This window comes from Glycine max, chromosome 16 (genome assembly GCF_000004515.6).
Source record: "Glycine max cultivar Williams 82 chromosome 16, Glycine_max_v4.0, whole genome shotgun sequence".
NCBI lineage: Eukaryota > Viridiplantae > Streptophyta > Magnoliopsida > Fabales > Fabaceae > Glycine > Glycine max.
In genome coordinates, this window is record NC_038252.2 from 32,586,060 (window position 1) to 32,602,040 (window position 15,981).

Below are 15,981 nucleotides of genomic sequence, written 5' to 3' on the forward strand. Positions count from 1 at the left end.
GTTGGCCGATTGCGATACGCGTCATGAACATCCTTAATAATGCGGCAGGAGATATGGTGTGTCACAAAGGATTTTATTAAGCAATATATTTGTTAAAGGTTTTAAGTTCTCTTCCTACGTGCAGAAAAAACCCAAATATGTAATAGAGACTTAACTAAGTGAAAATAGATCAAATAAAGATTGAAAGAGAAACTCATTATTTTAAAATAAGCTACAATAAATAGAGAGAAAAGATATGAGGAAAAGCTATATGGTGCAATTTGCATATCCAGTAGATGACAAAAGTTCCAATTGTGACTAGAGATTTGTTCATCATTAGATAGCTTGAATTTTGTAAGCAGGTTTAGCAGATGTGATTTTTGGTCTTCAATGGTTGGATTGTTGATTAAAAGTTTAGAGAGAAAAAATAGTATTTGTGATTAAAAGTTTAGAGAGAAAAAATAGTTCTTCAATGGTTGGATGGTTGGATTGTTGATTAACCCCATTTATGATGTAAAATGATATTTACAAAAATGTTACCACCTACTTTGTTTTATATATATATATATATATAAAGATTTGTGATTGAAAGTAAAGTAAATGTATAATAGTGTACGTAATTTCATAACAACGTGAATAAATAGTTACTATTGTTCAAAAGGTGTGGTCCAATTTATTCTGAGAAGAGTGTGATGAGCAACAACACAAGAGTGTGGTGAGAGTAAATTATTAAAATAAAAAATAAGGAAAGTTTTCGTCTCTACAAACTTGTTATTTTCATCTTTTTTATTTGTTTGTGTTTTTCTAGGTTCAATTGCTTAAAATGAAGGCATTTCATGGTGATAAGCAGTTGAGGATAGAGAAGAGCATAATGCCGAGGATGAATGGATGAATTAAAATATTTTTAATGGCAAAAATGTGAATTCATGCAAAAGTATATTCAAACACACATTCACACATTGAATTCAAATTTCATACAAGATATCTCTGATCTAGACGATTGATATTTTTCAAATTAAAATCCGACGACTCTTAATTTTTGGTCCATGCTAGAATTTACCCATAATTGAGTTCACTTAAACTTAAAAAATAATTAAACTTCATTTAAAAATGAAAAGCAATGTGAATGGGAAACCAAAGGTACTTTGATTAGCGAGGATGAAATTACATGTAGCACGAACAAATTAAAGTTGTCTAGAAAAAGAAAACGGTGGGATTTACTTTGAGTTCATGGATAGTATCTTACAAGCAACTAAAAATGTACAAATGAATCATGCATGACAATGTGGAAATATGCACACGTACGTGACATTAGAAAAGAGATTAATGTTTGGTTTATTATATTGAAGCTGGTAAGTGATACTATTATTCTTCCACGCAGGTGGACCATGATGAGTTAATTATGCATGGGTCCTGCAAACGCTGCTTGGCACAAAGACCAAGCTTGATGTTAAAACTACTTCACTCAAAAAGTTGCCACGTTGTATGATTCGTTATGATTATGGTGCTTTTTCTTTTCATTTTGGCAACATGTGCAGGCAAGGCTTGATGATATTTTTGTCACGTTCAAAACTCAAAATTGACGTGTTTATTTTTTGCTGTTTTTCTCCTTCGATTGCCATGTTATAGATTTTGATTTTGTATTTTGATAGTTTATTCTCTAGCATAATTTCTTTTGTAATTAATTGTAAGAAAAATTTATTTGGACACATAAATTTAACTTAAGCCGATCAAGTACGTACATTCATGAATGAGTGCATGTTTATGTAGACATTTCCAACCCAATTTACATCATTCCGAGACATAAATTACAAAAGATTTCAAATTTATTACGTTTGAGTGTTATTCATTGGAAAGAATGAAAAATGGTGGCAATGTGGAAACAAACATATCCTGCGTTGAGTTGAGTTGAGTCCACATGTTCAATAAAATAATATTTGATTAATTAATTCCATCCAACTCAAATAAGGGTCTTGATAATAAGTAGAACGTATATCAAAAAAATGTTTCTCGATCTAGCATCAAAAGTGTATAATAAAAAATTAATTAGCTTCTTTTATTTTTGCAATGCGTGTTTGTGAAAAAAGTAAAAAGTAAATAAAAAAACATATTCTTATATTATAAATTAAAATATTCATTTTGGACAGTGAAATCCTGACTCTTTCAACTCAATTTACTTATTTTCGTTCGAGCTCTTGCAACTCTATTTAAATATTATAAATTTACTTATTTTCGAGTATAACATATAGTGATCTTTACACACATTTCAAATTCAAATTAAATCATATTATATTGTAAGTTCAAACAAACTTATTTTATTTCAATTTTACTCATTTTCAAATTTAAATCAAATTTAATATTTTTTATATTAAAAAATATAATAAAATAATTTAAATTCATGTAATTAACTGATTATATTTGTTTATGAAAAATACATTTAGTTCATATATTTGCATAAATTAAAAATACTAATTATATATAATGTCTCATACCATATGTTGAAGTAACAAAATTTGTCTCCAAAAGAACTTAATAGATAATTTTATCTTTTAAGTATGCTCAGTAATTCAATGTCATATATATTTGTATGAAAAAAATATTTACAAGAAGAAATTAGCACCTTAAATAAATTACCTTGAGGGATTTGTTTTTTTACTTCCGACTAAAGGATACCTTGAATTCCCAGACAAAATAAAACAATATTATATCTTCTTGATTACAAATTTTTATATAAATTCTCTTACTACTTTATAAAGAATTCCTAAAAAAAGGTTATAAAGGATTAAATGAAAAAGTAAATGCATGCATTGTCTTAGAAATGTAAAATACATTTAACAATTAATTATCATATATACAAAAGAGATAAGATTAATAGGAGAAGGTTTTTAAATTATATTTCTTTTCACGATTGAAGGAGCACATTGTTGAATTAATGAATAAGCTTATTACAACTTTTAAAATGTGCTTTGATATTCCACAATATTTTCTTCCCAAATCTATAATACTTTTTAAAAAAATTGAATAATGAATTACTTTTTCTTGATAGCCTTGTCATCCACAAACCTTTCGGCTCACTCTTTTTCTACACAAGTTCTAGAAAACCTTTCCTTTTCTAAATCATAAGCTGTATTAATATTTAAGGTTAGATGAGTTTCCCCTAACTATCATTGTCATTCATGATATGCTACGACGGCTGTCTTGTCTCCCTAAGGTCCTAGATCAGTCCAAGATCATACTAATTAAAATTAGTTATATATACATCTAAATTAAATGAACTTAATCCACTTATAATCTCATACCCAAGTTCCAAGTCCATAAAATCGGCTAGGAATTAATGTGAGTACGTGACAAATGTAGAACAAAATTGCAGATAAATAATAAACCTCCTACATTAAGAAGAAGAAAAAGGTGGTCAGAAAACTCTATCTCAAGGCAAAGATTAATTCAGTCTATGTCCTGGGTTAATTTTTATTCCTTTTTCAAATAGTATATCTAATGAACTGACATGCATGTAGTATATATTAATGTTTCCACGAGATGAACTTGATCCGCTGATATCGCATGATAGAGTTCCAAGTCCATAAAATCGGCTAGAACGTGACAAATTCATCTATAAACTTAAAAAATCAACCTGGTAGTGGTACACAGAGACACACACAAATAAAAAAAAGGTTGATCTATAAAATTCTCTTTCGGCATATAATTGACTCAATGTTTTGTGATGCTTTAAAAAAATAGAAGGAAATTAAGAAAACGTATAGTTATAATCAGGGTAATTAAAAAATATTAACAATGTGTTTTTATTATATTTTTTCTGCATTTTTTCATAATTTTAATAAAAAATATTTGTTAATTTTCTAATCAATGCTTTTAAAAAAACTTGTCAGAAACTAAAACTTGTCAGAAACTATCATTTCTAAATTGTTTTATTCAAAACAAAAATAAATAAATAAATAATAAATTTATAAAATTAACCTTATATCATAATTAATTTATTTCTAAATTTTATAATTCATCATCTCTAATTATTAAAATGATGAAATTCTGTAAAGAAATTTTTCTTCCTTTTTACATGTAAATCCTACTAAAAATTTCACATAAATCATGTAACATATTCATATTATTATTAAAACAATCTCTAAATTTTTTATGCAGAATTTCTTTATTTTAATAATAAGAGAAAAATGAAAATTTTATTGAAGTTATATTAAAAAGTTAAAATAATTATTATATTGAAAAAGTTATTTTTTTCTTTTCATGACAATTATGATGAAAGGAACGATTATTGAATTTAATAAACCGTCATTACTGTCTCCACAAACCTCGGGATTAGAGCGCCAAAATTCTTTGAAATTACACTTTTGTTTTGTTTTAGAGGCGTGCCTACGTGAGTCTCTTTCATTACAAATCTCTTTGTCATTACTTTCTTCAGAAAAGTATCTGTCTTTTTTTTCTAAGAAAAAAAAAGAATTATTTTTAATTAAAAAAAATCTAGCAACACATTCTATTTGTTCTTAAAAAATTTAGGGCCAATCAAAGACAAGACAAACTTCTGGGATTCAAAAAACGTTTATATGAGAACATTATTCTCTTAATAACTTTTTAACACTTCATATATTATTTTATGGGTCACCATATTCTAAGTGTAACAATTTGTTTTCTACCGACAGACAAATGTTAGTTTATTAAATTTTGTTAAAAATATTATAGGTGTAAATTAATTAACTTTTATTATGATTAATTTCTATTAAAAAATTTAATTAATAATCACTTTTACATATGATATTTTGTAGACCTTAATAAATTTTTATCAATAATAAATTTTATTTTAATCATTTTTTATTTTTGAAAGCTCTAACTTTTTTATATTAAATAATAGTAGTAATGTATTGCTCGCACGTCTCTTTTTTAAAAAACATGTTTTTATTTTTATATAAAAGACAATTATCATTCAAAGTAATCTTATTTGAGTTAGGTAAAATTATTATGAGTGATAGAATATTTTTTTAAGTATTTAACATAGTTGTATGTTTAGAACTTAAATTTAAGAATCTTGATTAAGTTGGAATAATTTTACATTTATTTATGTGGTAAAATATGTGTTTTTTTAGGTTTATTTTATGTAATGGAATAAAAATAATAACACTATGTACGTTCTGAAACATTTTTACGTTCTATATGGAAAACAATATTGCAAAGATAGTGAAACGTGGAGCATTAATAGATACATCGTATCCAGCAAACCTTTTTCAGGCCCTATAAAACCAAAAGAAAATATTCGAAAAGATTTTAGACATGTATATTTTGATTCAAATTGCATATCCATCTTTATAAAAAAAGAAATTCAACATTTATTAAATAAACAACCAGTTCCCACAATAATGTTGTCGACTTGTGGTTAATATTATTTATAGACTCTTCTCATGCTGAAGTCTAATATAAAGTATATATGTTTTCACTCTGTCTATCATTGTCTTACATGTTTACATTTATTACTTATTGGAGTACCTTGTACTTTCTAATAATTTCTTTTTTCTTTGCTGATATATATATATATATATATATATATATATATATATATATATATATATATATATATATATATATATATATATATATATACCGACACACGTGTAGTGTATTTAACAAAATGGTGTGTGTACGAAAAATTTCAAAAGAAGTTTTAAGAAATTTGATGATATCAGCTAGACCAGGACCAGTGGACCACCTGTATGCAAAGATATCACTCATAATACACATGTTTATATATAATATGACAATAAAAAAACAAGTTATAGACAACAAAGTGGCATTGCTTTCACTTCTTTTTTTTTATTTTACAATTTTTATTAATTTTATTTTATTTTAATTTAAAAGTGATATTTGAATTATCGAGTTTACATGCAGATAAGATGGACCAGATAAAGATCGATTCAAAACTTTGAACAGGACCTCAATTTTTTTAATAGAGCCCGGCGTCATCCTCCTTCCACATTCTGCAAATTTAATACCTTTTTCAAATATCAAAGATAAATTATTGCCATATTTTGCACTCGTGATAATATTGAAGGAGTTAGGAAGCGAAAATTGAGTTAAAGCCTTGAAAAGTTTGAAACAAATCCATGTAAATAATTAAGTGGAAAAGAAATGGAAACAAAAAAATCTCCAAAAGCTATTAATTAATCAAGTGTTAGCTAGTTATTCTACATGATACTAAACATATATAGGACAAACATTGTTAGTCGTATTGTCTCTCAAATTTATGGTCTTGTATTTATGCTTTTCTTTTCCACAACTAGCTACTTTCAATGGTTGGATTCTGGGTTATCTTCTTACCCACGAGTGTGTTTGATGTTGTCTTTTCCTTACCAACTTATTCGTTCACATTGTTGAATGGAATGAACGTGTTATAAAATTGATTGTCATAAATTTATAGGATGTCTTATGATAAAATTAAATCGGATCGTTTGTATTTGTCGAGAGTTTACAACGTAGCTCGTAACAAATTTAGATAATGTCAAGTCTATTTGCAAATGTGTTTAATCTAATCCTTTTAAAAGCCTAATAGGTTTAAAAGATTATATTTTAAGTCATTCAAAAAGTCTTAACCAAATAAACTAGCTTATTTAATAATGATAATAATAATAATAATAATTCTCTTCGTTTCATTTTGTCACTTAAAATATTTTTCTAATTCATATTATTTGCAACTTTAGAATATATAAATGCAATAATAGATGTATAGTTGCAAGCATAAAGTACAGTTAATCATTTATGGAATAAGAATATTTTAGAAAGAAAATATTATTTTATAATAGAAAATCATATGATTAATCATTTTTCTTAAAATCCGTACGGTAAACGACAAGTAAAATGAGATGGAGAGTATTATTAGATCAAATTTATAATATAATGTTTCTAAATTATACATCGATCAACCTAAAAATTTAAACTCGCTAATTTACATGTAAACTTAAGCCCATTAGTTAATTTAAAACATTTTCCAACCTTTATAAAAAGTCTTACCATTGTAGTTTTTAAAAAAGTCAAGTTCATTGTTATTTTAGTTTTGTAATATTTTAATGTTCTTAAAATCACTTGCATTAATGAGATAAATTCCCAGAAAAACCATGATTTTTTTTTGGCAAGAGAAAAACCATGAAATCAGATACACTAAGATTAGGCTGCGGTTTCCAATTATTCATATGCTTGTAGGTCAGTCTTAAGTTATTCCTCGATCAATTCTCCAAGTTAATATGCTCTTCCAATCGATTCTAACAAATCTTGTTTAAAAAAAAAATATATACGCCCTTTCACTTGGTCATGGGAAGAGAGAGAGAGGAAAAAAAAAAGGTGTTAAATACTAAATTATTTTAAATTTGAAAAAAAAATACTATGCACTGACTCTTTAAATTTATTCATATTTTATTACCATGCATATATTGCCTGGTGGTAGATTCATTGGAGCCTAAACCCTTTACACGATTTTCGCACAACCAAAAGGATTTAGAATAGAAATGCAAGTAGTACAACTTGGGCCTAAAATAACGACATAATAGTGGTGGGTATCCACAAACTTTAGAACCAGAATACAAAACAAGTAGGACAATTAGCAAGTAGCAATCAAAATAATCAACCAAAGAACTGCAAAAGATTAAATTGAAGACTTCAGCATCATGAATTAACGTCAACTATAGCCCCCTTTGGGTAGAAAGTATTGCAACTTGTCCTTTTCGGCTGTTTTCACGTTTTATCTTCTCAAACCTTTTTATTCGGTTCAACAAACACCACAGTAAACAACTTACACCACTCTTTCATAGTGTGATATTTATTATATGGTCACATCCTTTCAACCCACACCACAAAAGTCTTGTCTTCCTTGTGTATCAAAGTTGCTTATTTCAAATATCATCATATATCTTCACTAACCTGTAGTGATTATATTTTCTAAACACAATGTCTCTAACTCCTTGCAAAGGTTATCAATAGAGACTATCACTTGGGAACGTAGAAATCAATGGGTTAATCATTGTGGTAGTGATAATAAAGTATCGCTTATCTGGTTTTTGAACTCACTTCAGAACTATAAACTTATGCACAAAATTTGTGATCAAAGTATCTTGCGGACAACTACATAGGCCAAACATGGCACGGTAGAATCATTGATCCTCCTGGCACTCAAAATCTACTTTGGATAAAGAAATAAAATACAAGTATAGTTCAAGTAGAGGAAGAAACCTACCTTGTGACAACTTTATCTGAGTATAATAGTAAGTCGGTGCCTTAATGGGGCCACTTGAATTTAGATGAAGCTAGTTGTACATTTCAGCATAATGGTGAATGCACGTGTTGTGTGAATAGTATTATTACTTGTAGAATAACTACTAACAAATGGAAAATTTCTTAGGAAAAGGATAATGCATAAAGTAGCTTGTGCATTTGGCCAATTGAAAATGATTATTCGTCTGACATTTTCAAAGTTGGATTTCACCAAGTAGATTTTGTCAAACCTACTAAATCCACTATCTGATCCCATGCACAAACTAAGAGCTTGCTCCATGCAACTAATACAATATTTATAACATTGATGTCTGTAGAAGTAAAATGAAGGGGTAAAAACTAAACCTATTAGGTAACATTTATAATTTGTGAAGCAGTCCAGTACTCAATTCTTATATGCCTCAAATGGCAAGTTCCTTGGATATCTCAAGATAGATTTTGAATACTATACGTTTAAGTAGTGAGTCTTTCTACTTTATTCCATACTTATCCTTCAAAAGCCTGATTGTGTTGCCATCACAAACGAAACCAATATACATTTTCATTGTACAACTTAAACACAGTGGGCAATGATATTTGAAAAAGACTTGAATAACATTCCATCTCTAGAACTCACAACATGAAATTTTTTAATTGATTCACGTGTTTGTATCCACATCACATTTGACTTATGCGATAAGATCTTAAAAGAAATCCAAGTCGTAGTAAAAGACACCCAATGATATTCCACAGTCGGTTTGGAGTGGACAAATGAACCATTTCGTGGAACTTCTTTCCTATCATAATCGAAGCTTCATAACTTTAGAACTCATCCCATGACTTCAGTTGTAAGAAAAAGATCTTACTACAAAAAGTAAAATAAAGTAACAAAAAATTCCAATGAAGGAAAAGAAAACAAGCTAAAAAGAAAAAATATTAGCAGGAATGAAACATACCTTTCATGGGGACCAAGGAAATCTGTAATTTATTGTATATAACTCTACACGTTTGACTTCTGAACAAAAGCAATATCCTTCCACTCATGACCCATCATTCTCTTACACCAAAAAATGTTAAGAAAGAAAAGTAAGTCTTCCATTTTTGGCCCGCTCTAGCTATGTCTAAAGTACCCACACCAACCAAACTAGTGTGATGACCACTATTTCAAGCATAAATTTTCAAAGCTCACTTCCTTCGAAGAATACATCAGTTATCAATCTCATATTCTGATTATAGAATGTAATTAAAGGAAGATGAACATACACTTATAACAAGATAAATTACATAGAAATAGAAAGTAACTAGAAGGAAGTATAGGATATGATCGATTAGTCCAAGCTATGTGAGGCAAGTTATCCTAAAGAAGTATCAAAGACCAGTTACACAAAGGTTCAAGTTCAAAAATAAGTCTTACAGAGAATGGTCGATTAGTTAATAGATTTTGATACCACAAAAACACATGAAATAATTGGACTGAAAGATGCTGAAGAAATGAACATAAGGATTGTCATTAACCATGTAACAAGAATTATATTCGACACTGACAACTAACAACCACGGTCATATTAACCCAAACAGCAGAAAGGAAAATTTATGCTTCAAAATTATTCCTAGTTTATTTTACGACGAACAATGATTTTATATAAGTGGCATTTATCTTGAGGGAGCACCTACCTTGGGAAGAGGGAGGGGGGAGTTAGATTAACACCTAAAATATTTCTCTTATTATATTTGATGATTGAACAAAAACGACAATTTGGATTTTGGCTTCAAACGTATTGACTCCACAAACTGAGATTCTGAAGTTAAGCACTTAATAGTAGCGTGAATTTTGTTATGGTCTAGAATAGTTATTGCCATTGGATATTAAGTTCCAAAGATTAATGCTTTTATTATTGAAGTTCATTTACATTGTTTTAAGCTGTTACTCTCAAGAAAACCCCTATTTAGCCGCATATTTTTGCATACTAGTGAAAGGTAAGATTAAATACAGTGAAAAAAAGAGTTAAAAGAACCAGGTTCAAGTAAAATTATCTTTTAATATCAAACATATAAATAATGCATATTCTAAATACCAATGAACCAAATTCAACTGTCCAATAAAATTCTAAATAAAAAGATAATTATCTTTATTTATTTTTACTTTTTAATACATTTTATAACTATTAATTTTATAACATATGTGCAGCACATATGCCTATATCTAGTTTAGGTAAGCTAAATGATCCTATCAAAATTTTAATTAGGTAGAGACTAAGACAAATTCGTCCCAACTTGCCTAAAGAACACATTTACAAATAAGAAAGGGAGTCCCCTCGCACCCCTAAATTTACAGTCAGGGTTCTAAAAAGGCTTCATAAGCAATATTCAGATAGATTAAATGCCTGAATGGATTTCTTTAGAATTGGTATTCTTATAGCTTTTATTGCTAAAAGCCTAAAACGTCAAGACTATATACAGGTAAACAATTTTAAAATTAATTAGTTAGTTTTCTCAGTAGATAACAAGCTAAACATCTGTAATATATATACAAATCTATCAAAACTTACATGTACATAATCAACCCCTTCTACTTCGTTGAGCAGTAGGGGGTAATTTCTCCGATGGACCAGTAGGAAGCTTCTGTCCAGTCTCTTGTTCAATCCTCTTCTTGAGCTCCCTCAGTATACGAACTTGTCCCAACTTCTCAGGAGACAACTTGTCCCAATAAATTCCTGCAGGAAAGATAAGATGTGGGTTAGTTTTTTAACAAATATCATTAAGTTATGAACATCCAAAAAGGGAAAGAGAAACTGAAGCTACAGCATTCAAGGTTAAATACTAGTGCACAAATTACATCTTTGCAAGGGCGTCTCAATGATTTACAGATTAAAAGGTAATAATAAAATGTGAAGTCAAATAGGTACTGGATAGCAGCATTGTTTAACCAACCTTGAGGCTTTGGGATAGATGTATTTGTAAAAATGACCTGTGTCGGGGTACAAATGATATCCACTGGTACATCATGGATTAACAGCTTTTCAACTGGAATATCATCCACCAATTGGCAGTCATGCACTGCAAGGGTAGTTCTCAGTATGTTATATACCAAAAGAAGAGAAATTGCAAATTTTACACATGGCAAGAATAAACAGATAATGAATATGACCGCACATTACAATATGGTATGGAGGGACTGACTGGGGAATATATTGCATTAAATTCAGTTAGCATATCAGTACTAGTGCAAGGGAATTATTTTACTTTTAGGTGCTTCCCCTGCCCCACTGTCATTTTCTAAAACCAACAAAAGGATCGTTTTGCAACCGAGATATGTTCAACCCAAATAAACCTTTATATAATAGAGGCTAGATAATCATGTGAAAACAGAAATAATATCAGGCATCCAGGGTATATTATTTTTTTAAGAGAAATGTTTTTTAATAAATAAAAAAAACGAGGTTCCATAAACAAGTAATCATACCCATGTTTGAAAATTGAAACATGAAATAAGTACGTATATACATGAAGTTACTCTAGCTGTTGAAATTGTGTTTTCAAAATGTTCACCATAAACTTTTAAAGGAATGACAAACAAAAGTGGTAAAGGCAGGTTAGGAACCAAAACTACCAGATGTAACAACTCGTGTTGAATCATCGATGGCTCCCATGTACCTCAGCATACCATATTCAAGTTCTGCAAATCCCTGCACTTCAATCCTCTTAGTTGAAGGAACATTCAAGTTCAAAGTCTGTTAATAGATTAAAAATTCACTCATCTGCTAAATTAACTATTTTGTACATTACTATTGGTATACAATGTCAACCTAACACATGAGTCACCTACTAACTAGTGAGGTCTCGGGAGGGTAGATATACTCAGCTCCACCCTCATAAGCTGAGAGGCTGTCTCTAGCATTTGAATCCATGATCACTAAATCACAAGGCAGCAACCTTACCACTGCGCCAAAGTTCACTCATATACAATGTCAGAAATGTAGGGAATCTTTTTTTTTTGTTTCATAGGAGATCTTGAAACTAGACTGTGGTTGGTTTCCTTCCACAAGCTATATTTCATTGGCTAGAAATTTTATGATATGTAAACAAAGTAAGTCAAAGAAAACTTATAAACCCTGGATCATAAAGGTTCCCAAGAAATATAAATCTAATTTTATAGTTCTACCCTTTTAATGGATAAGTAAACAAAGATTAAACATGGCCATAAGAGACATAAAAGACATCCAACTTTACCTCTCCCTTTCCCAATCGAGCACCTGTCTTTGGATCAACAGCAACAGATCCAATAACAATAAGATCCACCTTTATCTTTTCGTCTAACCCAATCGGCCGTCCATGCTTGGCAACCCCAACAGAAGTGCAGGCTTCCTTGATGGTATCCAAAGTTAACATATTGGAATCAAGTACAGAGAAGAAACCTGTTCTCAGCCGAGGTTGAGGAGTCAACAACTTCTTGCCATCTGCAATATATTGAAGTTACAGTCAGAAGAGAACCAGAGGAGAAGACAACAAGAACCACAAGTCTTGAATTAATTAAATTCCTAGTCTAATTTTATTAATTATAATTTTTTAAAATTGATAAAAAGTTCTGCTTTAGCCGGTTAAAGTTCTTAATGTTATTCTCATTATGCTCAGTTTTGATAATAAAGGGACAGCAACAAATTAGTGTCATCAAAATAGTAAGGCAAATCAAGTGCAAGTACAGCAGGCCATAACAATCACCAAAAGGCAGATTCAAACATTCGAACTTAATAAAGTTAATTATAACACTTTCAACGAGAAAGATAGAAAGAGCAATCCTGGAACAATAAAATGTTGGACAACTTAAATCTTATTCATTGCTGTAGGATGCATAAGTTCAGTAAAAGACCATCATGGTCATAGATACCTTAACTATCATAATCAAAATCTTGCTTTTATTGGCAAAACTAATATAGTTTACTGTAACAACTAACAAGGGATATACTGATCTGCAATAGCACTTAATAACTGACGACCATTCACTGCTTGAGTAATGTCCCTAACACAACTTTTTTGTTGCACGTGAAACCATCTATATTTAGAAGGAACAGTTCAGGTTAAGGAAGATGCTCCTGAGCTTACATGCAACCCACTAGTGCAGTCATGCACACAGTTTCATGTATCTAATTGTGCAAACCTTGGACTACTTAACTGTCAAGCAGTATTTATTTTTTATTTTGATATTTTTTGCTTAGAATAATGCTTCTATTTAGACTACTCTTGCAATCACAACAGTAGCAACTGATAAACACCTGATGGTAAAGGTGAGTGTTAATAGCATTGTTCTTATTATTACGAGCATATACCTTTTTAAAATCACCCTCTTGCTATTTCTCACTTATCTATAATACTAACACATTTCGAACTGAGAAAATTTGCTACAAAATCAACAAGGCATCAATCACACAATTTGATCATAAATAACATTCCCCTCCCCACTCAGCACCACACACAAAAACAAACCCCAAATCAAGTATCTGACCTGAAAGAGTGAGAAACCTGACTTGTTTCTGAGGAGAGTCTGGATTAACCTTTACACATTGTGCATCCTGAAACACATCTAGCTCCCTCATCTGCCAAAACCCACATCAAACAATTCAACTAAATCAAATCCAGAGTGAATATATTCTTACTTTTTTTTTTTTACTTCACGGGCTTTCTTAGTGGATCTAAATCAAATCTAATTCTATCTCATTCATTTCATGTTATCCTATTTTAAACAATCTCATTTCATACAATTTCCCTATACTTGATCCCCTATAAGAACATTTATTTTCTAAACAACAGTTACATTTTGTTTCAAAAGAAGCCGCTTCAAAAGAAAAAAAAAAAAATTTATTTTTTAAACTAAGCTCAACTAACCACACTCAATGTAAAGGGCTTTGGATCCTCTCATTATATTCGTGTAAATTCCATCAATTTGAACTTGTTGCTGTATTATGTTCCCTACTAACACGAGAGTAAAGAATTTTATAAAGTGTTTCATTTCTATGGTACATATGACTTTTAAATTAGTAATTATAAAGAGTAAATAGTCCATGTAGTGTCCGAGTAAAGAGTTTTTATATTATCATCTAATCACAAATGGGCATGTATAGTAATTTTATTGATTTTTAGAATAACTATCTAAAAGTTTATACCAACAATTACGTCTGATTGGTTGAAAGTTGTAAACTTTTTTAAATTCACAATGCATAGAAATTTTTTTAACTAACTTTAGGCTATGCACCGAGTGTAAAGCAATTTCAAAGAAAACAACTGCCTTGAAGGTTTGTTGACTTAAATAATCACTGCCTTGAAGGTCATACCAATAATGATTTTTATTGGTTGGCAATGTAAAAGTTTTTACTACATAGTCATTAAACTCTAGATACAAAAGCCAACAATCTCATTACATATAGAGAAAATACGGTGTAAAGCAGTTTTAGATTGTCATCCTTATAACAAATCATCATGTATATGGCAAGTTTGTTGAATTTTACAATGACTATCTTAAAGTTATACTAACTATGATTTTTTATTAGATAACAATGTAAGCGATTGTCCCGTGCATAGTAATTAAACTCTTATATATAACAATTTGTGATTAGACGCCAGTATAACATGATTTTTAAACTGTGAATGTATAGAATACTTACTACTCTTTATTAAGTGAGTACCTTTTCAGCAGCAACAGAGGCGCCAACGAAATTGGGAATGCGGTGGTGAACCGGCCGAGGGTTGTTGGCAAAGTTGCGAGCTTCCATCATATCCCATATTCTCTTCCGGATTATCCATTTCCAGGCCTTCGGGTCGGCGGCGTCCGCCATGGTTCGCCGGGCCTCTGCGTCGAGGGCAAGTCGCTCCGCCTCGAACGCCGCCGCGTCGAAGGCCTTGTTATTGTTCTTCTTCTGGCTGCCGCCGGCGGTGGCTTCCACCTTGAACCACCTGTTGCGGGGATTGGTGGAGAGGGAACGAAGGGTGCAGAGAGAGGAGGGGCTGTGGATGTTGGTGCTGAGCATAAATGAATGTGATAAACGGAATGCATCCATTTTTGCCAGAAACAACGTTGGATTTGGTCTGAAAATGTTGACAGAGTTACATGTGTACAACTACAGCTTGAGAACAGTCAGCAACATACCTTAAGGAAGATTCCAATGTAAAATTAGTCTCCCACTGGATCCAAAACATCAAAATTTAAAGGATATATGATCCCATGGAAGAGCAAAGGTCCTAATTATGTGGTTATAAAAAAATATATGATTCCAATGTTAGAAGAAGGAGAAGAAGAAGAAGAAATGGATAAAAAAAAATAGCTAATGGTATTTTATTGGATAATAAATTTAAAGATTTTAATATTTTTTTTAGCCGATGAGAGATTGTTTCTTTAGACTTCATTAAATTTCATTTTGAAGAGGAAAAAAAATGCAATTTTACAATTGTTCCTGAATGAATTGACTCCGATTCATAACTTGTTTAAAAAATTAGAATTAATTCATTCACGAATAATATATTGGTTGTAAAATTGTATTTTTTTTTTTACTTTCTTTATAATGAAATTTAATGGAATCCAAATAAATCATGTCTTAGTTCATAGGATTTCAAGTACCTGAATCAATCAAAAGTTTCATTCTATTTGAATTATTCATTTTCAAATGATATCTATATTCATAAATATTCATTTTTATTAATATTTTAATTCATAACAATTTTCACATTCAATACACAAATGCTTATATTTTTTTA

At 30.1% G+C, this 15,981-nt stretch overlaps 1 protein-coding gene across 6 annotated transcripts; it reads right to left on the minus strand.

The window, feature by feature from the left end:
• Window positions 1-8,769: 8,769 nt before the first annotated feature.
• Window positions 8,770-15,553, minus strand: LOC100797707 (5-formyltetrahydrofolate cyclo-ligase-like protein COG0212). 6 transcript variants are annotated; one of them, XR_418879.3, is made up of 9 exons: window positions 15,377-15,525; window positions 14,916-15,315; window positions 13,739-13,829; window positions 12,469-12,695; window positions 11,849-11,924; window positions 11,170-11,295; window positions 10,788-10,952; window positions 9,195-9,293; window positions 8,770-9,035 (listed from the first exon to the last, which is right to left on the minus strand). XR_418879.3 is itself a non-coding variant. In XM_041010544.1 (8 exons), exons 1-7 carry the CDS (start codon window positions 15,424-15,426, stop codon window positions 10,798-10,800), a joined length of 1,125 nt encoding a protein of 374 aa, XP_040866478.1. In that variant the 5' UTR covers window positions 15,427-15,525; the 3' UTR covers window positions 8,770-9,035; window positions 10,788-10,797. The 6 variants fall into 6 exon arrangements, 2 of the variants coding, with proteins under 2 accessions (XP_040866478.1, XP_006599483.1); XR_418880.4 differs by having other exon boundaries at window positions 8,770-9,103; XR_418881.4 differs by having other exon boundaries at window positions 14,916-15,553.
• Between the last annotated feature and the right edge of the window lie 428 nt (window positions 15,554-15,981).